The sequence below is a fragment of the Tachysurus vachellii genome, chromosome 10, assembly GCF_030014155.1.
Source record: "Tachysurus vachellii isolate PV-2020 chromosome 10, HZAU_Pvac_v1, whole genome shotgun sequence".
NCBI classification, from domain to species: Eukaryota; Metazoa; Chordata; class Actinopteri; order Siluriformes; family Bagridae; genus Tachysurus; species Tachysurus vachellii.
The window spans coordinates 8,001,530-8,026,172 of NC_083469.1; the positions used below are offsets into that span (position 1 = coordinate 8,001,530).

General features: G+C 38.7%; 2 protein-coding genes across 8 annotated transcripts in view; one reads left to right on the forward strand and one right to left on the reverse strand.

Moving 5' to 3' along the window:
- alk (ALK receptor tyrosine kinase) overlaps nt 1–13,444 on the forward strand; it is a 442,935-nt gene extending 429,491 nt beyond the window's left edge. Inside the window, exons 24-30 of the mRNA XM_060879161.1 lie at nt 23–152; nt 359–456; nt 3,234–3,326; nt 9,629–9,730; nt 9,869–10,003; nt 10,999–11,089; nt 11,356–13,444. Of these exons, the coding sequence (XP_060735144.1) occupies nt 23–152; nt 359–456; nt 3,234–3,326; nt 9,629–9,730; nt 9,869–10,003; nt 10,999–11,089; nt 11,356–12,504 (1,798 nt within the window). The 3' untranslated portion in view covers nt 12,505–13,444. The remainder of the gene's footprint in view (nt 1–22; nt 153–358; nt 457–3,233; nt 3,327–9,628; nt 9,731–9,868; nt 10,004–10,998; nt 11,090–11,355) is intronic.
- A 2,585-nt stretch (nt 13,445–16,029) lies between these two features.
- Nucleotides 16,030–24,643, reverse strand: part of zgc:103755 (uncharacterized protein LOC449988 homolog) — an 80,809-nt gene continuing 72,195 nt past the window's right edge. For 6 of the 7 annotated variants that reach the window (XM_060879755.1, XM_060879754.1, XM_060879756.1 and 3 more), the window contains 3 exons: nt 22,721–22,785; nt 22,506–22,581; nt 16,030–17,624 (listed from right to left, as the gene is read on the reverse strand). In XM_060879755.1, the coding sequence (XP_060735738.1) occupies nt 17,246–17,624; nt 22,506–22,581; nt 22,721–22,785 (520 nt within the window). In that variant the 3' untranslated portion in view covers nt 16,030–17,245. Of the gene's footprint in view, nt 17,625–21,869; nt 22,184–22,505; nt 22,582–22,720; nt 22,786–24,643 lie in introns of those variants that run through there. The other variant, XM_060879758.1, reaches the window with a different exon arrangement.

A 24,643-nucleotide genomic window follows, 5' to 3' on the forward strand; every position in this document is an offset into this window, starting at 1 on the left:
CTGCAATTTCTTCTTTTCACAGTAAATTCAGCCATCAGAACATTGTCCGGTGTATAGGAGTGAGTTTACAGGCTCTTCCTCGCTTCATTCTGTTGGAGCTGATGGCTGGAGGAGACCTCAAAACGTTTCTTAGGGAGACTAGACCCAGGCTGGTGAGCACACACACACACACACACACACACACACACACACACACACACACACACACAAATACACACTTGTAGCCCCTACTTGGTTGGTCAGACTTATAGTTAATTATGCCATATGTCTTTAAGCGAGTCATACTGCGAGACCATCTGTTAAGTTTTCCTGTTTTGCTTCTTTGCTTAAAAACTTTTAATTTTTATTTCCTTTTCAGGAGCATCCTTCCAGTCTGACTATGGTGGACCTTCTGAACATTGCCAGAGACATAGCACATGGCTGCCAGTACTTAGAAGAGAATCAGTTCATTCACAGGTATTCACACATCCATGTCTAGCAGATGGCTTCTTTGCTAGTCAATAAACTCAGCAATTGTGTTCCTCTCAGTCACCTTTTTCTCTCAGTATGAGACGGTGCTTTCTAGCTGATACAGAAGCTCTGTGTCGTCTCCACACCCTTTCTCAGGGGACCGTGACAAACGAGTCCAATTAGAGCTCATTTACACTACATGTACAGTCAAATCATTAATCTGGCTAATGTGGAAGAGGAGAGAGACACAAGCAGCTTTATTTACAGATTTATTTCGACCACTACTCTGCATTGCTGTGCCTAAATTCACTTCTGTTGAGTCCACAGAGATTCTTAAATACTGCCCCCTATCTGCTTTTTGTTTCTTAATAACAGATTATGTAAAAATAAAGAGTTATTGACATCAATTAAGGTCACATCATGTCAGTAAAGGGCCTAATATGAGTTTATAATTATTATGTAGGTGTATAACATTAATGTATGTATAGTTTAGCTACACATTTGATCAATTTTTTTTTCAGAATATTTTTTCAAATTATTTAAATAATTTAAAAATTATTTTTAGAACAAATCACTGAGCTGACACTAATTAAATGCAGAGTGAATTGAAGCAAACAGACAATTTATTAAACTACTAAAACTTGTACCCCGACTGTCAAGTTGGCTCAAGGGTAGATGTATAGTTTTTTTTATTTATAGGAAACGCATTTTAAAATGTTTTTTTTTTTTTTTTTTTTTTTTTTTTTTTTTTTTTAAAGAATAACCGTTGTCAAATTTCTATAGTTTAAGTTTATGTAAGAAGAACATTTCTTTAACATTTATGTTAGGAGTTGTTCCACATTGTAAATATGTCAACATATGCTATCATTTATAATCTAGATTATAATATATGATAATATAATATATAATAAAATGTGAACAGTCAAATGAAAAAAAAAATGCTTGAACTTAAAACACACTGTAAGTATAATGGATAAAGAGAGAAAGAGAGAGTGAGAAAAAAAAAGAGTGAGACGTAGAAGGAGATGAATGTTTAGAGCTGCTGTAATCTAAATGATGATGTAATCTAATTTGTTTTGTGGTATGAAGATAGGTATAGATATATATCTTATCAATTTCCTGTCATTGATTATCTATAACTATAATTTGCACACAGCGTTACTTGTTGCTTGTGCTTCGTTCCTTACATATAGAACATGTTTTAGTGCAATTATATATCGAGGGGAAAAATTGTATGATAGATTGTGACGATGCAGTATAATTTCACTGGCAAATGATCACGTTTCATTTTCCACTGAAATTCAAAGCCCTGCTTTATTAGTACAATCTTTATGAAAATGACAGAATCTCACAGTTCATTTCTTGAGGCTGTCATCATTTCATCATTCGGGTGACTGGTTTTTGCTTGCTTATTTGCTGATGATATTGGCTCAGTGTGAGTACAGCTCATCTTAAAGAGTAAGTAAAAATGAAAAGAAAAATTATCCCAGAAAACATAGAAGAAAAAGTGCAACCACTTGTCTAAATAGACACTCAGGTAAAGGTTTTATTTCCTAAATCTTCACACATTAAAGCAGATAAGTATTAAATCTTAATTTCACTAAAACTAGGCCTTAAAATGTACGAGAAGATCCACAAAAGAAAATTTCTTCTTGAAATTACACACGGACCGTGGTATCCGTTTCACCAAGAAATGTGGGAAAAGATTTAGCTTAGCCTAACCCATGCAGATGAGATGAATATTTAGAGATGAATAGCTAATAATTTTAAGAGATTAGGAATCGACTAAAACTATCTACAGATGTCTAACTTCTCAAATATTAGCTAGTATGATAATAACCCTGACAAATCACCTTAATGCCAGTAATATTTGAAACAATAAAATGAGCATGCTAATAACCAGTGTTGTGCTAGTTACTAAGAAATAGTAACTAGTTACAGTTAAAAAGTAAACTTAATTACTTTGTTGATTACTTAAACCAAAAAGTGTAAGTAAACAACGCATTACTGTTAAAAGTAACTTTTTAGTTACTTTTTTAAAGAAATAATGAGCATATTTCCACTTTGAGAAACTCGTCTTGCTCTCGCCTTGACTCGCCATTACTGCCGCACGTACTTGAATAAACGGAAACACGCCCACAGTGCGGCATCTTCTTCATGTTTACAGTGGTTGGCATCCACCAATCCTACAATGCGTCGCTGCTGTAAACAGGTTCGGCTGTAGGCTACACTTCAGCCAAAATGAATGAATTTAAAAAAGTAACGGACAACCGCACCATACGGTAACGGAGTTAATTTATTTAAAAAGTAATGCGTTAGAGTATTAGTTACTGTCAAAAGTAACTGCGTTACAGTAACACGTTAGTGCCCAACACTGCTAAGAACCCTAATTATACAAACTTGCTGGATTCCAATAGGATATTTAACATTCTATGTAGTTAATATTAGATTAGGAATTAGAGTAGCTAGCATTTAAAAATATGCAGTATCAGGTAAGACTTTCTAACAACAGATTAGATTTCTGTTCTTTGAAATGTTAGCTAACATGATAATAACCATGACAAACTACCTGAATGTAAATACGTAGCAGGCTAATATTTTTGTTTATTAAAGTTTTTTTTTCCTATGGATGTTAGTGTAGAAATACTAGTGAGAAATACATGAACCTAACTTGAGTGAAGCGAAGTAGAGCTATTTAAAACCAATATGTTTTTTATTTGTTGTTGTTGTTACTTTCTATCGTCGTTTCTACCTAGCACTAAAGCTGTGTTTGATTTTCACAGGGACATTGCAGCGAGAAACTGCTTACTCACCTGCAAAGGTCCAGGAAGAGTGGCTAAAATTGGAGACTTCGGCATGGCCAGAGACATCTACAGGTATACTGACCAACTCTAAACACCTTACAGAAATCCCAAACCTTGAAATTATAGAGTTCTAGCTGACAAGTCTGTGATTTTAACCTGTTGAGCCACAGAGTTTACTTCTGACCTATTTTCTTTCCTTTCTTGTCACTTCTGTAGTTTTACAGGTGTTTCAATAGCAGTGGTAGACTATAAAAATGCAAAGAGTTTTATTCAGGGGTTCATTTGCACAGAAAGAAACCTCTAACAGTAACCCGTACATGAGGAAATCTAAGCTATTAAATATCAGGTGTTCAGGTATAAATATAACGCTTGCAAACTCATAGCTACATAGACATATGCTGCATTGATAAAAGCAAACTGTCTAGGGCACAAAATAAATCAGGATTAACAAAAATGCATAATAGTATATAACATGAACATAATAAAATTAATAAAAACATTTACGCTGTCATGTAAATGGGGCTAAGAATGATGCAATTGCATCTTTCACTTTACCTTGGTGGAAATCCCTGACATATGCTATGCAAATGAATTGACAAATGATCAAGACAGTATGTATTAGTTAAATTAACGTATGACCTAAAATAACGATGACTTACCCAGCACCTCTTAAAATATAATTAGAAGCTAATTAGTTCATTTAAATCGAATTAGTTTATTCATTGTAATTTATTTTAATTAGTTTTGTACCACGCATATATAAATAAATTGTATAAGAAAATAAAAGAACTGTGTGTGTTTATTAACCTGTAAAAAAAAAAAAAAAAACAACCTTAAAACAATATGGCATAAAACCATAAAACTTCACACTTTTGTTGGTTTGTCTTCAGTGTATTTTTAGTGCCAGAAAATGAGGAGAATTTGTGCTGCTTGTGCAACTCGACTGTTTGTAGCCACACAAGTGTCATCATATGATATCCCAAAAATAGGCATTATTATATTTGGTTATATTGCAGCATTGGAATATTGCCAATGAAATACTTCATGACACTTCTTACTGTCGCTCACTAACCAGACAATTTCTTTTTCACCACCACTCTCTTCTTAACGTTGTTTTTTCTCACCTTCCTTTCAACTTGTGACTTGAGGTGTAAAGTGCTCCATGGAATTCCATGCACATACGCACAATGTTAGGTATGGAGGAAAATGAGTGTGATAATACCATCATATAATATTATTTTGGATTGAATTTTTGACATTCAAAAAGAATTTGCTCCTGTGATATTTGCAGTTTTATACATATATATATATATATATATATATATATATATATATATATATATATATATATATATATATATATATATACATATACATTAGATGCAAAAAAAGATATTAGGAAAAAAAAAATTAAATAAAAACACCTATAACACACTCTTCCAAACATTTTGTATTTTTATTTGAAACATTCAGAAGTTCTCAGGTAACTTTAAATGAGAGCGGCTTAATGAATGAACTAATTGAAAAAAAAAAATGTCATTTAAATTCTATTAGTTCCATGCAATTTCAGGAAAGGAAGGTTAATTGTTGATGTGTGCTCTCGCTCTCGCTCCCCAGGGTGCAATTAATATTGCACTCAATGTATAAACAGAACACTGCTTTAAAATTTCATGTAATCAAACATAATCATAAACTAATGAGGCTCACTTAAAGGCAAATTGAACAACATTACTTACAACTGTATTGCGACCTTGGAATTGTAAGGGTCTGTATTTTTTTTTTTTGTTGTTGTTGGTTGATTTTTTTTTTTTTTTAATTATAAATTATTTTTGCATGCTGCTAAATATTTGTGAAGTTTTCCATCTAAATATAAATTGAAGAAAGAAAATCTAATTAGGATTGAAAATGAACTATCTATCGAACTAAATCTAATATCTATTTCCTGTGTTTCCTGTGTAATAGTTCCAATTATTATGAAACACATATTAGATTTTTCAGCCTGTGTTTGGATGCCTTGACTTATTTCAATCAATTCTATTGACAGATAAAAGTTTGCTTCTCTGTAGAAATAAATTCTTAAAATGAGAAACATTTTCTGCCGAAGACTTCAGAACGGTGCGATATAAAGGTGTTGGGGAGTCTGAATTCCAATGACGCTACGGCCATGACGCTTTCAGGGAGGGAGGGAGGGAGGGAGGGATGGTTGTTGTACATCGTCTCTCCTGTCAATCACAGTGACACGCACAAATCATGTGCCCTCATTTAGTTCAATTCAGCTTTATCTGTGTAGCATTTTTTAACAGTAGACATTGTCACAAAGCAGCTTTACAGGAATATAAAAATTCTGAATATTATAAGCTCTACGATTTAAAATTTAAATTTATATTTATCTCTAATGAGCAAGCCAGAGGCGACCTTGGCAAGGACAATTTCGCCGAAATGATATGAGGAGGAAACCTTGAGATGAACCAGACTTAAAAGGAAACCCATTCTCATCTGGGTGAAACCAGATAGAGATTAATTAAGTGATACTGTAATAGAATTTTATAGAATAAATCTTTCGATAACTGTACACTATATAGTTAGGTACAATGGTGTAATTAGGAGCTTTTGGGCAATTTATGAACATCAGACCAATTTCTGAATTGATTTGAGTTGTAAGCTGAATTCTTTTCTGTTGAAATTATAAAAGGAGAACAGATTGTGGCAATAATGATCCAAAGCCACCTCTATGGTCTCTCTTGGTATAATCCGCAGCAGTCCTGTGTATCCTCAGCTCATGCATGCAGAAGTGGACATATAGATCGTTCCTCCAAGACTGTTAAGCCAAACCTTAATGTTGCATGAGCAGCAATTTTCCTAACCTCACGTGCCTCAGAAGATGAACCTGTTGACCTTTTTTTCTTTTTTTTTTTATTCTCCCTTGTTGATAGTTGTCACGTGACAGCGAGAGCTAGCAGGAGGATATAAAAAATAGGGACAAATCTAAACAGAAATGTTTAAATATTTGGTTTATAAGAAAAATATAACTGACCACATTCCAGCATTCTCATGTATCTTGCCGAACCTTTTCTACACCTAGAAAATATACATGCCGTAAGTCCTCAAATCCGGAGCTTTATGAGACTTACAGTATCTTTGCTCATTTTTCATACCTTTCTCTGGTCCTTCAACGATTAATGAGCCTTGACCATGTCATAACATAACACTCTGTTATCAAAGATCTGTCATTTGACTATGGCATTATGTCAACTTGACCTCAGATTAAATAAAGCAGTCGTTATGTCAGTGCTGTTTATTGAAATAAATGTTCATGTGCAAGAGAAAATTTATGTCTGTGTCATGCAGTCCTGTGTACACTGTCCTTGAGCAAAGTGTTTTATATCTATGAGCTGTTGAAATTTCAGGTCTGATTGCTCACAAGGTGATACGTTTTGGCCTCTCTGTCAGTAGCTCAAGCTACAAGGTAAATCATACGTTTATGTTAATAAACTCGTTCGAAGGTGTTTCTGTAGTAACGCCTCATTCGTGAGGAATCGTAGGGTGGACAGTTCACACAGAAAAACTAGTCTAAAAGCTGAAACGGTGACATTTTCTCTTTGGTGGAAATGATAAATTAGCATTTTCGGTAGGAGTCTCTGCAGTGTCAGAGCTCTGTAGCGCTCAAGAGTTAAAGGTGTAATGAAGAAGTCTTCAAGACAGATGACTTTGTAGTTCCTCAGTTATGAGTCTTATTTACCTAAAGAAGGAGACAATAAGTGCATCTGGGTAGACAATGACAGTTTTGTAGCTGTAATGTAAAGCGTAAATGTAACTAAAATAGAGCAATGTGTCATACTTAAATTAGCAAAATTGGCAAACTGCTCTTCTCTAATAGGAGTAAAACACTTCAGATGTGCCGTTATAACAAAATAAACACATTGTTGTGGTTCTAGCTCTTGGTTCTAGCTCTCTCATCACACACTGATTTATTTATTTATTTTTTTCCTTTTTTACTCTTTTTAGTGCTTTTGTAGACTGGTTTCAGTCTCATGAAAGAATTCAGGATGCACAATATTGTTGTGTTTGATCTTTGTGAGGAAATAGAAGTAAACCCTGACAGCTTCTATTGCAGTAGGTCTGAAGATGACTCAGTGAGCCGGTGAAGAGAAGCCTGCTGAGTGAGCAGGACTGGTGTTGTGCTGCCATAAAGCACTTTTAATTGCTGAAGTAGATTTTTGCATGTCCCTGCTAAACTTTAGGATCTCTAAACTTTTGAGAGAAAACTCACAAATTAGGGTTTTAAGATTCCTCTGTGCATTCGAGACCAGGAGATTTATGTAACGCTGTCTGGAGAAGAGTGTGTGTGTGTGTATATATATGTGTATGTGTGGGAAAGAGAGAGAGAGAATGATAGATTAGTTTAATACATTTGATTAACCCTGAGTTGTTATAGTTTCTTCTTGCACTGTTTTTGTTTCACAAAGCAAACAGTCTCTCAGTTTTTGATCTCTTGGGCAAATATAATGTAATATAAAATATAGAATAACTTAAAGCAGATTCTATTTCTGCTGCATGAAATAAGGGACAAAATTCTACAGTATGGGCGACAACATTTTGCTTAAACATCATTTATTTCATTCATCATTTTTATTTTATTTAATTTTTTTTGCATTCAAACATTTTTCACTCTTTCATAAGAGAAATTCACAATTCTTAGAACTGCAAATGAAACGTATCTGAGTATGAAGTGAAATATAAATATGAAATGTAACACCACTAAACATCAGTCCACAGATATTCAATTACATTGAGATGAATGTGTGTGCAGACCTTAAATTTTAATCATTGATCATTAATCATTCATTATACTTTAGCGCCCTGAGGATGGCGGCTGGGTCGGCGTGGACGAAGCCCCTCCCTTCAGGATAGTTCAGGACAATTCTTAACTTATGTTCAACTCACCATTCAGATCAAGCTTGATAAGAGAAATAAATTGAATGAAAGTCTAGGTTCCTGTAGTGATACACAGATGAGAGCTTTTCCCATGCTTTGCCCGATCTCTTTCCATTTTTGCAAGGATTGCCTTGTTTTTTGTCCTGGAACGAGATGTGTCACTCTCCAATGAGCAGGATTACACAAGGAAGATATATATATATATATATGTGTGTGTAAAGCCATAGTAGAGCAATGTCTCTGAGCTGGTGTGGATGTCAGTTATCTCAAAGGGCCACACATCAGCTCCTGCAGCACAAAGACATGATAAGGCTGGCAACGCGCTGATTTTAGTCAGGAGAGTAAATGTCTTTGTTTGGAAGAAAGTAGGCAATACGTCTCTGGCTCTCAGGTTCCTTTTGTGATAAACAGCCGGGTTTACCTCCATTCTGTTCCACCAGCGCTTAAGGACACAGTAACAAGCAGCTGCTTTCTGTCTCCCTTTTCCCAAAGCCATTTTTCCCCCCTTACTCTCTCCAGGTGAGCTGAGATACGTTATCATGGACAGATCTGATAAGGAAGCACATCTCAGATAAGAGGTGCTCAGAACCAGGAAAAGTGACTGAGACTCTGTGACTTGCTTTTAGAAGCTACTTTCAATGCGCTCCGTATGGTAGAATTATAAACGTGTGAAAATTGAATGGTAATCCACTTTGAATACACACTTATCAGTGTGGATATGTGGGAGTCATTACAATAGCAAGCTTTCCTCTCTCAAGTCAAGTCAGTCTTTTACATAAGCCGCTGGTACGAATTCATCTTTCACGGTATTCTGCTGGTATTTTGCTAAATTGAGCATTTCTACCAATAAAAGGCTGAAAGTAACATTCCCAACAGCTCATTTAATTAATTAATTAAAAAAATATATATATACATATATATCTGTTTCGCTAAATTAGTAAAAAATTTAATGAAAATATTGTTTTTGAAACCACAACCAAGTGTTGCCCATTTGCGTCAAACTTTATTTATATTCTTGTGTTTATTTTCAACACATTTTAAGCTCACAAAATATTACCCATGTTTATTACTTCTTATTAATAAAGTATTAGTATATTTTTTATGGTCATCCAATGACAAATTTCTCTCTCACTATCCTAAAAAGACACTACTTTGTGATCTACTTGTTGGACCAGTTGTATTGAAATATTCATCAAAAAGACAGCAGGCAAATGTAGGAAAAAATAAATTCATATGTGCATGTTTCCATGACTACACTCAGATATTTTCTCTTCTTCCTGTTGGCCTCTTCCTCTCTCTTACAGTTTCTCAATCTCTCTCTTTTGTCTGTAACCTTAGAGAGCAGTTAATCAGTCACTGTGCTGCTCTGCTTGACTGCTGTGGGCATGGAAGTCTGTGCATTGATGAAAAATCGAGTGTGTTTTTATGTGTCCCCACAGAGCCAGCTACTACAGGAAAGGAGGCCGTGCCATGCTGCCAGTTAAATGGATGCCTCCAGAGGCCTTTATGGAAGGAATCTTTACCTCCAAAACTGACACATGGTGAAAACAAAACTGTCATCTAAATTTTGTTTTTTTCAGTCTATTTTTTGACTGTGATTTATATATTTGTACTTCCAGTTGCTCTTATGACTCAGTTTCCCTTCTCTCCATCTTGCGTTCCCCGATTATATGGCACAGGTCTTTTGGAGTGCTGCTGTGGGAAATCTTCTCCATGGGATATATGCCATACCCCAGCCGAAGTAATCAGGAGGTTCTGGATTTCGTAACTAATGGTGGCAGGATGGATCCTCCAAAGAACTGCCCAGGACCAGTGTGAGTGGCCTTATCACTACCTTTTATATATGCACCCTTATTTATGAATAAAATTCACACTTGATATGGAAAAGTACCCAGGATTCAGTAAACATGCAATTTCAATTCAGTTCAAGACGTTTTTCGGAATAGACCTGATCACAAAGCAGTTTTACAGAAATGAGGATGCAGATTTTGATCCCTAATGAATAAGCAAGAGGTGACAGTGGCAGGTAAAAATTCCCTGAGAAGTCATGAGGAAGGAAGCTTGAGAGGAACCAAACTTTAAAAGGAACCCTTCTGCTTCTTGGCGGCAATAGGGGTGACAAAGTAAAGCAGTCCTTTGTGTTTTTTGTGTAGTGAGACTTAGGGAAAATTTTTTTTTTTTTTTTTGGGTACTGTAAGTGCAAATCTTAGTATTCTTCCACAAGCAACCACAACCACAGGAATAAGCCACATCATATTGTGTCCTGCTACTGTTACACAACACATTTGGGATCTTTTTTTTTTTTTTATTTCAGTGACCATTCCTTCATGCTGCCTCCATCCACCATCTAATTTCTATAACATTAATTCTAACTTAATCGGCTGAGGCATTGATTTAGAATTAATAATGCAGAGTCTCTCCCAATATAAGACACAGCTACAGAAGCTTGTTTAGAATTGTCTGATCAGATTTATGTTACATTCTGAAATTAATCAACCTTCAAATGACACCTTCACTCTTTGTGCAATGAATGAAATGGAAAAAAGATGCGTGCAACCAAAATGAAAATTGTAATTAGCTTAAAAAAATAGGCTTGATTAAATCAAATCTCAGTTGGGTGCCTTTCACTCTACTTTGGCTCTCAGCTATCCAAAGGCAATCATCCACACAGTAAATAGCCTGGCTTGGTAAGGGAGAAAATCCAGTAATGAGGAAACAAACAAAACACAACATTTTAATGAGTCAACTTTTGTGTGTGTGTGTGTGTGTGTGTGTGTGTGTGTGTGTGTGTGTGTGTGTTGTGTAACAGCTATCGGATAATGACGCAGAGCTGGCAACACCAACCTGAAGACAGGCCAAACTTCTCCACTATCCTAGAGCGGATTGACTATTGTTTGCAGGTGCAGTAGTGGTTGTTATGAGATTTTTTTCTGTAACTACAACTACAGACTACACCGGACTGTAGGATAAATCTGTATTGCTAATACAATTAAATAAATAGAAAATTTAATTAAAATACTCTGTGAAAATATTTAAAGTGAATACTTTCCTACATTATGGAAGCCAATGCACTTAGTACCATTGCCCTTATATTTAAACAGAAAAAAAGAAACATCTACCAGGGATACTCACTAACTGAAGTTGTGTATATACTTCCCTTTCTCAGGATCCAGATGTGGTAAATGTACCTTTACCTGTTGAGTATGGCCCGATGCCTGAGGAGGAGGAACGGGTGCCCATGCGTCCGGATGACCCTGCTGCACCGTCTTTACTAGCTGTCCCTCAGAGTACAGAGGAAACCACTGCAGTGACCCGCTCAGAGGAGGCCAAGAGAGCTGCTGAGGCTCTTCTGATGAGTGCCCACTCCTCTGACAACAAACCTGTACCTGGTGCTCCCTCTCAGCTCCACTCCCACCCACCAGTGTCCTCAGCATCTGTGCTGCCAGCCTGCAGCAAACCCTCCTCTGTTGTCCCGGCTCATCAGGATGGAGGCCATGTCAATCTTGGTTTTGCTCAAGCTCCTACGGGTGAGAAGGATAACCGTAATGGGAAGCCGACCAACTTGTGGAACCCTACATATGGTTCTTGGTTCCTGCAGCAACAACAGAAGAGGCAGCAGGCCCAGGTCCAAGCCCAGGTCCAAGCCCAAGCCCAAGCCCAGGCCCAAGCCCAAGCCCAAGCCCAAGCCCAAGCCCAGGCCCAAGCCCAAGCCCAAGCCCAAGCCCAGAGGCAGGCAGGAAATCAAGGCCATGAGCTCTCTGGCCGGACTGGGAGTATGGTGGAGGCTCTGGGCCTGCAGCATCAGCACAAGCAACAACAAATACAGATCCAGCAGCAGCAGAAGTTACAGATCCAGCAGCAGCAACAGCAGAAACATCAACAGCAACAACAACAGATGCAGATTCAACAGCAGCAGCAGAAAATACAACAGCAGCAAAAAATACAGCAACAGCAACAACAAATTCAGATACAGCAACAGGGTCAGTGCAGGCCTCTCTTGCCCCCTCCTTCCCAACCTGCCCCTGCACCTCTGTTGCTGGATTCAGCTGCCCTGCCCCCAGTACCACTCTACAGACTGCGCCGATTCCCTTGCGGCAACATTGTGTATGGTTACCAGGAACAGGGTCTACCTCTGGAGTCAATGTCTGGACCCCAGAATGCCGTGCCAACTCCTGCCCTCACTAATCAGCAGAGACCCATCTCACTAGGCCGGACTGGCACTGCTGAGGACAGCCGTCCCCTGCTGGTGACAATGGGAACAGTTCAGGACTCTAGACTCCCTAAGATGGATGGGCACAATGCCACAGTGCTTTAACCCTCCACCTTCTCCTCGCTCACAGACTCTTTTATTCAGTGCCCGCTTGAAACACTGTGCCATCCGTCTGTGCTCACCTCAGCTCAAAACAACCATGCATCCCCCTCCCTTTGCCGTGCTTTGTAGCCAGACCATTTGCTCCTCACTATCAGCGACTTTTGGGACAAGACTGACAGTTTTAATATCTAAAATTTTAAGAAGTCATTAAATAGAGGAAGCACTGGGAGTTTTGTAGAGGTTACAGGTTTAGAGATTGTGCTGGAGTTGCTCAGAGGAACTTTACCTGCAGAATGCCCTCGCATCATTTCTCACTTTCACAGGGAAAAAAAAGTTTGTTGATGTTTGCTTGCCTGCTTGTTTATTTATTCATTTGTTAATTTATTATTTGGAAGCAGTGTAAATTATTAATGAGTGTGCTTCATAAGGCAAACCGCTCCACTCATTTATGCATCATTTTGTTCATTCTCGAATTTGGTTGGCTTTTAAACTACAACAGTTTTCATCTGACTTGAAATTTAACGAATTAAATGAATTGTTAATGGTTTCTGTTTAGCATATTGGTTGATGTTAAAGGCGCCTGACATCTATTAGCAGGAAGGTAATCAGTTGCCTTGGTATTTGAAAAGGGGTTAAGTGGTCAGCGAAAATGTCATGTCTGTGAATAATTTTACTGTTATATGAACACTGCGAGGATTTGTGTGACTCTTGTGAAAGAGGTGTAAATTTGTGTATTTAACTCAAAGAGGAATTGAGGTACTGATCTCTCTTATTCCATCTATTTTCAGTTAACCTGTGGCTTCTGAAAGAAGCTTTTGTGTATATAAGAGCTGTATCCATCTTTGCAGAAAATTTAATTATTGCTCTTTGGTCTCTTTGTTTCGGTTCAATTGAATTCAATAAATGGTTCATTTTAAAGATATTTAAAAGGGCCCTTAATCATTTCAGTAATAATGTTTTCTACTAACATTTTGACCTGTTGCCTCATTTGTCATTTTGTTGTATATGCTGGAGTTTGCCATGCATAATTCCATACTCCTTGTATTAAATCAAAGGTTTTGGGATTTTTCCACAGAGCTCAGGAGGGTAAGTATGGTATTAAGGTGCTTTTTTCAGTAGCAGTGGCAGTAAGGAGGGTTGTTCAGTAAATACCTTGTACCTATTAAGTAATTATCGGGCAGTCATTTTAGCCATAAAGAAATCCAGTCTTCTTATTTTATGGACTACTGGAAAACAAGAGCGTTTAATTCCTAGACGGATTGAAGTTTGCATCAATACAGAGGATATAAATAAATTAGAATTTCTTCTAATAAAACATAATGCGGCTGTTGGGCACCAAGTCAGTCTGCAATGAGGCTGTTTGGCCCTGGACTTGAACAGCTTTTATGTAAAACTAAAAGCTTCAGTTAACAACCTTGGTATAACCTTAGATGCTAACATCTCTAAAACCTATTGCTTATTATCATCTGGGAAACCTAGCCAAAATAACAAAACTGCTAACCTAAAACGACACTGAGAAACTGCATGCTTTCATAACTTCTAGACTATTGTAATGTGTGCTGGCTGCTTGCCTCGTTGAATTTTTAAGGAAGCTTATAACTTTATTTCTAAATGCAGAAGCCTGCATGTTTTAAGAAAATAAAGCACAGAGTCCATTATTGCATTATTGTTGAGGTTCGTGCCTCATTTAGGCTACACTAACTGGCTATAACCATCCTCATTAACTGAAGTCATGGCTATAATCATATTTATAGCTATGTCTGGTTTAAATCTGGTGTATCTTGCTGATCTTCTAAAGCAGTGTAGCCTATCAAATTTGATAGGCTATCAGTGTAGCCTATCAAAAGTACTTTACTGTCTCAAGGATCAGTGGAACCGTTAGCGGTCATTTGCTGTTGTAGTTCATCCATGCTTTTTTGCTCACCAAAAGTGTACAGAGTGCTTATCTGAGTTACTGCTGCTGTTCTGTCAGCTTGACCCGGTCAGGCCATTCTCTCATCAACCTCTCTCATCAACGAGGCATTTCCGTATGCAGATATGCCACTTACTGTACAGTGCGTATTTATTGCACCTTTCTGCGTAAACTCTATAGACTGTTGATTGTGTTTGTGTTCCAGATCAGCAGTTTAACAAATTCTCAAACCAGCCCATCTGGCACCAACAATCATGCCACAGTCAAAATCACTGATTCTGATCTCATTTCGATTGTTGACGTGGACAAAACCGATGGCCCATTTCTGCATTAGTTTATGCGCTGCTCTGCTGCCATATGATTGGCTAAGGAGATAATTGCCTCAATGACCAAGTGCACAAGTCATAAATGGGGAGGTGTGGGGCTGATAGAGTGTTTTCAGAATTGAAAGAAATGCTCTGGCAATAATAAACAATGGAAGGACTTAGATTTAAAAATATAGAAATCAGCTGGAATTGTGTTGATAGTCAGCAGCATTATGGAGAATGCTTTAAGTAGGCACTAAGCTGATTACTGAAAAAAATGGGGAGGCGGAGGGAAAAAAGAATTGCATAATGAAGATAAATGTTAGATGTTTGTCAGATTCCATATGCAGTAGTGTGATCCAGTTAAACCACTACCTCTATATTATGAGAAAGACATACTGTGATATCTCTGCTTCTTGTTTTAACTATGTGCTGATTGAACACATGCTTCACATGAAGGACATGAGATTTTACAGTAAAATGAGAGTTGATGATGATGATGATGATGATGATGGTGATAATGACTAGTAAATATTAGTAGTAATAGTATGAATTGGAAATTTGCCAGGAAACCGTTTGCACACAAAATATCAACAAACCACCGAGCTCAGTATCTGCAACCAAAGCAGCTCATTTATATTCTGACAAAATATACAACAAACAAACTGCAAAACCGGACAGCTCTTCCACACTGCATACAGAACATCTCCTCTCATGGGAAAGATCTGTGCTCTGTTTGGATTCAAATATCAATATGAGACAACACAATCCCTTTTTTACCATCCCATTCCACTTTGAATTGAGTGCAAGGGAATTGCACAGGGGAACCTGGTGGTCCTGTAAATACTGGGATATTTCTCAAGAAAACTCTCAGGATGGAATATTATCTTTTCCTAAAGGAAGCTCTCATGACAACTGTCTTTCTATTAAGGAGAATTCCACTTTCAATGTTGGATCGTGTGTAACGGACGCCGTTTTCTGTGAATACAGTCGCTTGGCTGGTCTCACTGGAATTATACCTCAGCAGCAAATGAATTGTCATTTAAGCAGTTTAATGCATTAAGTGCAGTAAGGTGACTAGACAGGAACATTAAAATGACAACATGAATTTTCGTATTTAGGAATCTTTACCTGTTAATCATATAGTAAATATGGAATACAATATCAATCAATCAATCAATCAATCAATCAATCAATCAATCAATCAATCAATCAGTCAGTCACTCACTCACTCACTCACTCCAGGATGTTTTTTGCCCATTTTGGGCCCTTTTTTTTTTTTCAAATGAATACACATCTACAACTAAATAATTCGTTTGGAAATTTTATTTCCTGAAGATACATTCAGAAGGCAAATGAAAGAGGATAAATGCTAAATGTAAGTTCGCGAACTCTGACTAGGCAAACGCTTTGAGAGAAAGATCGAATTCCGTTTATATCTTTCTATGACAAAAATGAACATGGTCAGAGTAAAAATAGCAACACTAAACATAAAGCTATACTCAGCAAACGATTTCAAAATCATTCTTGGGAGGGAAAAGAAAAGTGTAGGAGTTCAGTAGTAACACTATTAAAGTGCTAGTGTATGCTGTGATCTTGGCCTCGTTCTCAATATGGAAGAAACTTTCTCACAGGCTACGCGCTGTCCTTTATCACAAATCATGAAGGAAAATAAGGAAGGAAAGGAGAGGAAGAAATTAACACCCTACGGTAACACTTTCTACGAAGGCCATACATACGGTATAATGACCTTCTAAAGCATTCAAATGACATTATACACATTGTTCGAATCATTTATGAAATGACATTACTGTTTATAGCAGTAATTATAATACATGTATAACACTGTTTATAGCACATTAAATGAACACTGAAAAGCGCTCGGTTGCCATGGCAACTGTGTTAGAACATTCTATGGGCATTACTTACAGTTCATTATGTTAACAATTCATAATGTATAGCAGATTCTGCTATAAAGCGTAATGCATTTTCAGAAACAATGCCTTAGAAATGCTTTATGACACGATATTAATGTCCATTTACTTCTGCTTGATGAGTCATTGTCATAATCCGCAATATTTTGCTTAAAGTGCTTACAAATTGCTACTGTTCAGCTATTCACTCAACAAATCAAATCAAATAATTAGCTCTCAGAAAAACAAACAAACCAAAAACAATCACAATCACTAAGTCATTCACATTTCACTTAATAATAACTTAATTAAGTAGAACTTAAATAACTGACCTCACTTCCAAGGTGAACTTTCTCTAGTAAGAAAACAAATGACTGAACTCAATTCCCCAGTAAACATCATCCAGAACCCAAACAACACACAATAAATCTCATTACACAGACTGAATTGCTGACTAATAACCCTGTCCTTTGTGCTTTCAAAGTGCTTCATCTCATCCTCTGGCAGCATATTGTCCCTCCATCCATCCAGCTGCTTATTTACTAAAGAAGAAAAAGAGCATGGCAGAGTTGAGACAGGTGAAAGTGGTGGGAAAATGATAATAGCCTGTGGTCTCAGCTGCTTTCGTTCACCAGCTTGGCTCCGTTAATACCGCGGTAGGTGACCCTGCTCGGGCGCACCAGGACTCCGTGGAGAGGCCGACAGCTGAAGTAGCGCCTAGAGCCAACTGAACCATCATTCTTCCCCTTAGCACTGCGCAGCTCCAGGCCTAGCCAGAGGCCTGGTGCAAAGTCAGCAGTGCCAAAGTAGCGGATGGTGCCCATTTCGTTGGCACTGCTGAGCAGGACCTGCATGCCCAGGTGCAGTTTGACAGCGCCATCCGTGCTAGAAGTGCTGACGGTGCCACCTAGAGTGCCTGAACCCCGAGGAGACGCTGCAGCCGAGGCGTGACTGAGAGAGCTCCACCGCCGGCGTGTGCTGGACAAATAGTTCCTAGACAATGAACCAAAGGCAGTGAGGAAAAAAAACAACAACAAATAATCATATAAACCAAACAGACCATTTTTACAGAGTTATTTTTTTTTCCAAAATAATGATTAGTGACAACTACAGTATAGGCAGGATTAAATGTTACCCCCAGGCAAATTATGAGCAGTGTGAATTCTATTAAGCTCTAAGATTAAGAACGACTTAAGATTAAGAAGCCCAGAAACCTCCAAAGGACTCGATATTTTCTTTTATTTATATCATAATTTATTTATTTTTTAAAACAATGAGTTATATGTGACTGTGTAAATCACTGAAGCCTGTATAGAATAAGATCTTGGCACCGGGCACACAGAGATGTTAATGGTAGTAGACTCTACACATCTGCAAGACATAAATTAAGCAAGAGACAAGATTTAACGCAGGGCAAAAGTCACTGCACAGAGCTCAAGAACTCTTTAATTACATACACTGAGAGAGAGAGAGAGCGAGAGAGAGAGTGAGAGAGAGAGAGAGAGAGAGAGAGAGAGAGAGAGAGAGAGAGAGAGAGAGAGAGAGAGAGAGAGAGAGAGAGAGAACTAATAATAATGACCTTTTAAACTTTAATTGTACTAATTTGAAGTAACTCAAAACATGACAGTATATGTATAAATTAAGGAGAAACAGTTCTATTTACAATAGGAAATAAGTCAACTTTATCTATACAGAATTCCAAAAATGGTTGCTTTATATCGCCTGTGATACCCGAAGCATCTCCGGTGACCTTATGTGAGTCTCAGCTCCAAACTTCTGAACTTCTGACTGAATTACCTTCCTGTGGAAGGAACGCAATTTTTCATGATTGTTTTGCTTGCCTCATGGCTACAATCAGGAAGGTCCTGCCTTTCCTATGCATTTTAATAGAAGTGTCAACTCTAAATTCTCACTATAACTTGTTGAAAATGGATGGGTTAGAACAGCTATTCATCACCGTGTGCATTTCTGATGAGCCCGCTTCCTCTTGGCCGTATTCAGAGTCCAGTTGCAAGCACGAGGTGAGGAATTAATACTGGAATTGTGTGCAAATGTCAGCTCGAAGCTGGGACCAGTATTATGTCTCACACCGCCAGACAGTTTGCTGTAACCATAACAGTCCGATTTGAAATATGAAACTACGAGTGTGTGATTCAGTGAGTGGGTGAGTGAGTGTGTAACTGAGTGAGTGTGTGAGTGAGTGTGTGTGTGACTGAGTGTGAGTGAGTGAGTGTGTACGTGAGTGAATGAGTGAGTGAATGAGTGAGTGTGTATGATTCAGTGTGTGAGTGAGTGTGTGAGTGAGCAAGTGAGTGAGTGAGTGTGAGTGTGTGACTGTGTGTGTGTGTGATTCAGTGTGAGTGAGTGAGTGTGAGTGTGTGACTGTGTGTGTGTGTGATTCAGTGTGAGTGAGTGAGTAAGTGTGTGAGTGAGTGTGTGCGTGAGTGAGTGTGTGAGTGAGTGTGTGTGTAAGTGAGTGTGTGAGTGAGTGTGTAAATGAGTGTGTAAGTGAGTGAGTGTGTGAGTGACTGAGTGTGTGAGTGAGTGTGTGAGTGAGTGAGTGTGTGAGTGAGTGTGTGCATGAGTGAGTGAGTGAGTGTGTGTGTAAGTGAGTGTGTGAGTGAGTGAGTGAGTGAGTGTGTGAGTGAGTGTGTGTGTAAGTGAGTGTGTGAGTGAGTGTGTAAATGAGTGAGTAAGTGAGTGAGTGTGTAAGTGAGTGAGTGTGTGAGTGACTGTGTGAGTGAGTGTGTGAGTGAGTGTGTGAGTGAATATGTGAGTGAGTGAGTGTGTAAGTGAGTGTGTAAGTGAGTGAGTGTGTGAGTGAGTGAGTGCGTGAGTGAGTGAGTGAGTGTGTGAGTGAGTGTGTGTGTAAGTGAGTGTGTGAGTGAGTGTGTAAATGAGTGTGTAAGTGAGTGAGTGTGTAAGTGAGTGAGTGTGTGAGTGACTGAGTGTGTGAGTGAGTGAGTGTGTGAGTGAGTGAGTGTGTGAGTGAGTGAGTGAATATGTGAGTGAGTGAGTGTGTAAGTGAGTGTGTGAGTGAGTGAGTGTGTGAGTGAGTGAGTAGGTGAGTGTGTAAGTGAATGTGTGAGTGAGTGTGTAAGTGAGTGAGTGCATGAGTGTGTGTGTGTGTGTGTGAGTGAGTGAGTACTCTATGTGAGTAAGTGTGTGAGTGAGTGGGTAAGCGAGTGTGAGTGAGTCCGTAAGTGAGTGTGTGAGTGAGTGCGTAAGTGAGTGAGTGTGTAAGTGAGTGAGTGTGTAAGTGAGTGAGTGTGTAAGTGAGTGAGTGCGTAAGTGAGTGAGTGTGTAAGTGAGTGAGTGTGTAAGTGAGTGAGTGTGTAAGTGAGTGAGTGTGTGAGTGAGTGCGTAAGTGAGTGTGTGAGTGAGTGCGTAAGTGAGTGAGAGCGTGAGTGAGTGTGTAAGTGAGTGAGTGCGTAAGTGAGTGTGTGAGTGAGTGCGTAAGTGAGTGAGTGCGTAAGTGAGTGTGTGAGTGAGTGCGTGAGTGAGTAAGTGAGTGAGTGCGTAAGTGAGTGAGTGTGTAAGTGAGTGAGTGTGTAAGTGAGTGAGTGTGAGTGAGTGCGTAAGTGAGTGAGTGTGTGAGTGAGTGCATAAGTGAGTGAGTGCGTGAGTGAGTGAGTGTGTGAGTGAGTGTGTGAGTGAGTGAGTGTGTGAGTGAGTGTGTGCGTGAGTGAGTGAGTGAGTGTGTGTGTAAGTGAGTGTGTGAGTGAGTGTGTGAGTGAGTGTGTGTGTAAGTGAGTGTGTGAGTGAGTGTGTAAATGAGTGTGTAAGTGAGTGAGTGTGTAAGTGAGTGAGTGTGTGAGTGACTGTGTGAGTGAGTGTGTGAGTGAGTGAGTGTGTGAGTGAATATGTGAGTGAGTGAGTGTGTAAGTGAGTGTGTGAGTGAGTGAGTGTGTGAGTGAGTGAGTGCGTGAATGAGTGAGTGAGTGAGTGTGTGAGTGAGTGTGTGTGTAAGTGAGTGTGTGAGTGAGTGTGTAAATGAGTGTGTAATTGAGTGAGTGTGTGAGTGACTGAGTGTGTGAGTGAGTGAGTGTGTGAGTGTGTGAGTGAGTGAGTGTGTGAGTGAGTGAGTGTGTGAGTGAATATGTGAGTGAGTGAGTGTGTAAGTGAGTGTGTGAGTGAGTGAGTGTGTGAGTGAGTGAGTAGGTGAGTGTGTAAGTGAATGTGTGAGTGAGTGTGTAAATGAGTGTGTAAGTGAGTGAGTGCATGAGTGTGTGTGTGTGTGAGTGAGTGAGTACTGTATGTGAGTAAGTGTGTGAGTGAGTGGGTAAGTGAGTGTGAGTGAGTCCGTAAGTGAGTGTGTGAGTGAGTGCGTGAGTGAGTGAGTGTGTAAGTGAGTGAGTGTGTAAGTGAGTGAGTGTGTAAGTGAGTGAGTGTGTGAGTGAGTGCGTAAGTGAGTGTGTGAGTGAGTGCGTAAGTGAGTGAGAGCGTGAGTGAGTGTGTAAGTGAGTGAGTGCGTAAGTGAGTGAGTGCGTAAGTGAGTGAGTGTGTAAGTGAGTGAGTGTGTAAGTGAGTGAGTGAGTAAGTGAGTGAGTGCGTAAGTGAGTGTGTGAGTGAGTGCGTAAGTGAGTGAGTGTGAGTGAGTGCGTAAGTGAGTGTGTGAGTGAGTAAGTGAGTGAGTGCGTAAGTGAGTGAGTGCGTAAGTGAGTGCGTGAGTGAGTGAGTGTGAGTGAGTGTGAAAGTGAGTGCGTGAGTGAGTAAGTGAGTGAGTGCGTAAGTGAGTGAGTGTGTAAGTGAGTGAGTGTGTAAGTGAGTGAGTGTGAGTGAGTGCGTAAGTGAGTGAGTGTGTGAGTGAGTGCATAAGTGAGTGAGTGCGTGAGTGAGTGTGTGAGTGAGTGCGTACGTGAGTGAGTGTGTGAGTGAGTGAGTGTGTAAGTGAGTGAGTGCGTGAGTGAGTGTGTGAGTGAGTGCATAAGTGAGTGAGTGCGTAAGTGAGTGAGTGTGTGAGTGAGTGCATAAGTGAGTGAGTGCGTGAGTGAGTGTGTGAGTGAGTGCATAAGTGAGTGAGTGTGTGAGTGAGTGCATAAGTGAGTGAGTGCGTAAGTGAGTGAGTGTGTGAGTGAGTGTGTGAGTGAGTGCATAAGTGAGTGAGTGCGTGAGTGAGTGTGTGAGTGAGTGCATAAGTGAGTGAGTGTGTGAGTGAGTGCGTAAGTGAGTGAGTGTGTGAGTGAGTGCGTAAGTGAGTGAGTGTGTGAGTGAGTGAGTGAGTGCATAAGTGAGTGAGTGCGTAAGTGAGTGAGTGCGTAAGTGAGTGAGTGCGTGAGTGAGTGAGTGTGTAAGTGAGTAAGTGTGTGAGTGTGTGAGTGAGTGAGTGTGTAAATGGATGAGAGTGTGAATGAGTGTGTAAGTGAGCGAGTGTGTAAAATTGTGTTATAAATAAACAATCAGCAAATTCTAAAATACTGAATCATTTTTACCAGGGTTAAAGTCACTTTTTCCTCATCTTGATGTTTGATGTGAACATTAATCAAAGCCCTTGACCTGCATCTGCATTTTATACATTGTGTAACTGCTACGTGATCTTTCTGTTTGGAAATCTGCATGAGATAGAAGGTGTTTAAATGGTCATCATATAAACAAACAAATAAATAAATAAATAAATAAATAAATAAATAAATAAGGAATCTTCCTTAGTTGACATTTTGTATTCCCTGTTTTAAGTGGGCTAAATAAAATTAGTCAACTAGACACGAGTAAAAACCTGCTGTGCCAAGAGATCGGTCATTTATCACCCAAAAATCTGGAGAATTCTGAACAGGGAAACCTTTAATAATCTGAACCATTTAAAAATTTTAATTAGGCAACCGCTAAATGCTGAGAAAACTTTCCTTGTAAATATTGAGATCAATTATTTCTCACCGGTTAGCTTGAGTCTTCCGATTTGGCTCTCGCTGTGTGGCAATGGCTGAAGTAGTGCTCAAACTACGACGCATACCTGGACCACACACACACACACACACACACACACACACACACAAAATTACCCTAATTTCCCAATGCAATTGCTGTAATCTTTCACAGCACTTTAGAGTTTATAGCAGGTGCAGCACAAGAGGCCACCGGCATGAGCTCACCGCTAAGGGTGTGATTGTATCGGGAGGATGACAGTTCTGACAGGCAGTCCACAGAGCCATGGATCCTGGGAGCAAAGTACATGTCCAGTATCGATTACTATGATTTTCAGTAAACGTCTTCACCTTCAGTAAACATACTCTTATTATATCATTGTTACTTAACACACACAAGAGAGAACATTGTAGCATGTGCGACACAAGATCTGTTTTCAACATGTTATGCAATAATATGCAAGTAATACAACAAAGTCCACAATCATATGTCTTAATATCATTCTTCACATGGGTTACTGTGATCATTTGTCAGAAATGGAAGATTTATCAACTTAGTATATAAAAACTCTCCTCACTGCTCTGGGAAACACCCAGAAACTGTTGTACAGACCTGAAAAAACGTAGAAATATATAACAAGTGCATCATTCTAATCAGAATTTACAGTATAGTGCTGTAATTACTAAATACTGTATCCTCCTCTAACATAAGTATTCATTTGTGGAGCAATACACTGTATTTTACAGGAGAATATTGTAACAGCATTGGCAACAGGAAATAGAACAAAAAAACATACTCTTGTGGAAAATAAGCAGTTTTAAAAAACAGCAGAAAACTACCTTTTTCAGTAAGCCTATAAAACAATATTTGGGATGCAAATTAATAGTACGCTACAACGATACAGTTAGCATTTACCAAACAATTACTAAAAAAAAAAAAACATTTTCAGAGAAGTTTGTAGGAATGAAATGTGAAATGTATCTTTTGTTAAACTTAACTTAAACTTTAACAACACAAAACTAAACTAAGAACAAAACGTGACTTAGATATGAAATAAAATCAACAAGACATGAGAACCGGGATACACAACAGCGTTGTTTGAACCACACAACAACGTGCGTAACACAACCAGCGCAACGTTGTACAATGACTTGACAAAGACACAAAGATACAAAAGAGCAGGTATATATAAGGCAAAACATTAGGATCAGTGGATAAATGGTAACAAGGCAGGAAACAGAACAATAGGAACGTGTGGCACAACACAATGTGGGAAATCACAACATAAACACAACATGAAAACAAGCTGCCAAACTAAAGAACAATAACAAAACACCTGCTAGCACCCCCTCTGGTGGCCTGGCAGGGAAATGTCACAGTATTTCCTGACACATGGAATATCTGTCTGAAGCCGATGCCTCAGAGGGAACAAAAATCCAGACCCAAATGCAGGGATAGATGACAAACATAAAAAAAAAATAATAAATTAAATAAACAAACATAGGAAAACACGAGGGAAAAATTGAGCGAATAAAATACAAAAAAATAAAAAATATAAGAATAACAAAAAACAAAACAAAACTGAAAACCAAGAACAAAATGGAGAACACCAGGTAACAAATATTGAGGACTCAACCAAAGCATAAAAACAAGCATATCGTCGCTGTCGGGCGGAAACCTCGTATGTCCAAATTGGGTCAATTTCATATTTTTTCACATATCGATACTATTGGTCAGTCCCCACGTGGGTCTGTTATTTTTACAAGTTATTAACCAATCTAAAGTCATGAAAATAGCTTGAATGCAAATCTCTTAACTCCATTAGACACTTCAACTGTCTGAGAAATCTCGTAACTCCACCTCTTCTTCACTCCGCGGGAGAGCTGCGAGGCATATTTCTCCTCGAGATTAAGAGTCGGAACGAATCAACACGTCTTAAAGTGATATCTAAAGTGATTTTCGTGGGGCTCAAAGAAAAAAATCTTGACCCCCGCTAGTTCTGGTGCTCGTCTGAGGACAAGAATTTAGCGCAAGACAATCCACTGCAACGCGGACTAAACCCTGTGCACTGCAGATAAGATAGGATTGTATCTTACAATGTCAAGGCAAACCATTATGTTCAACCGTCATGCTCATCACTTTAAGCAAGA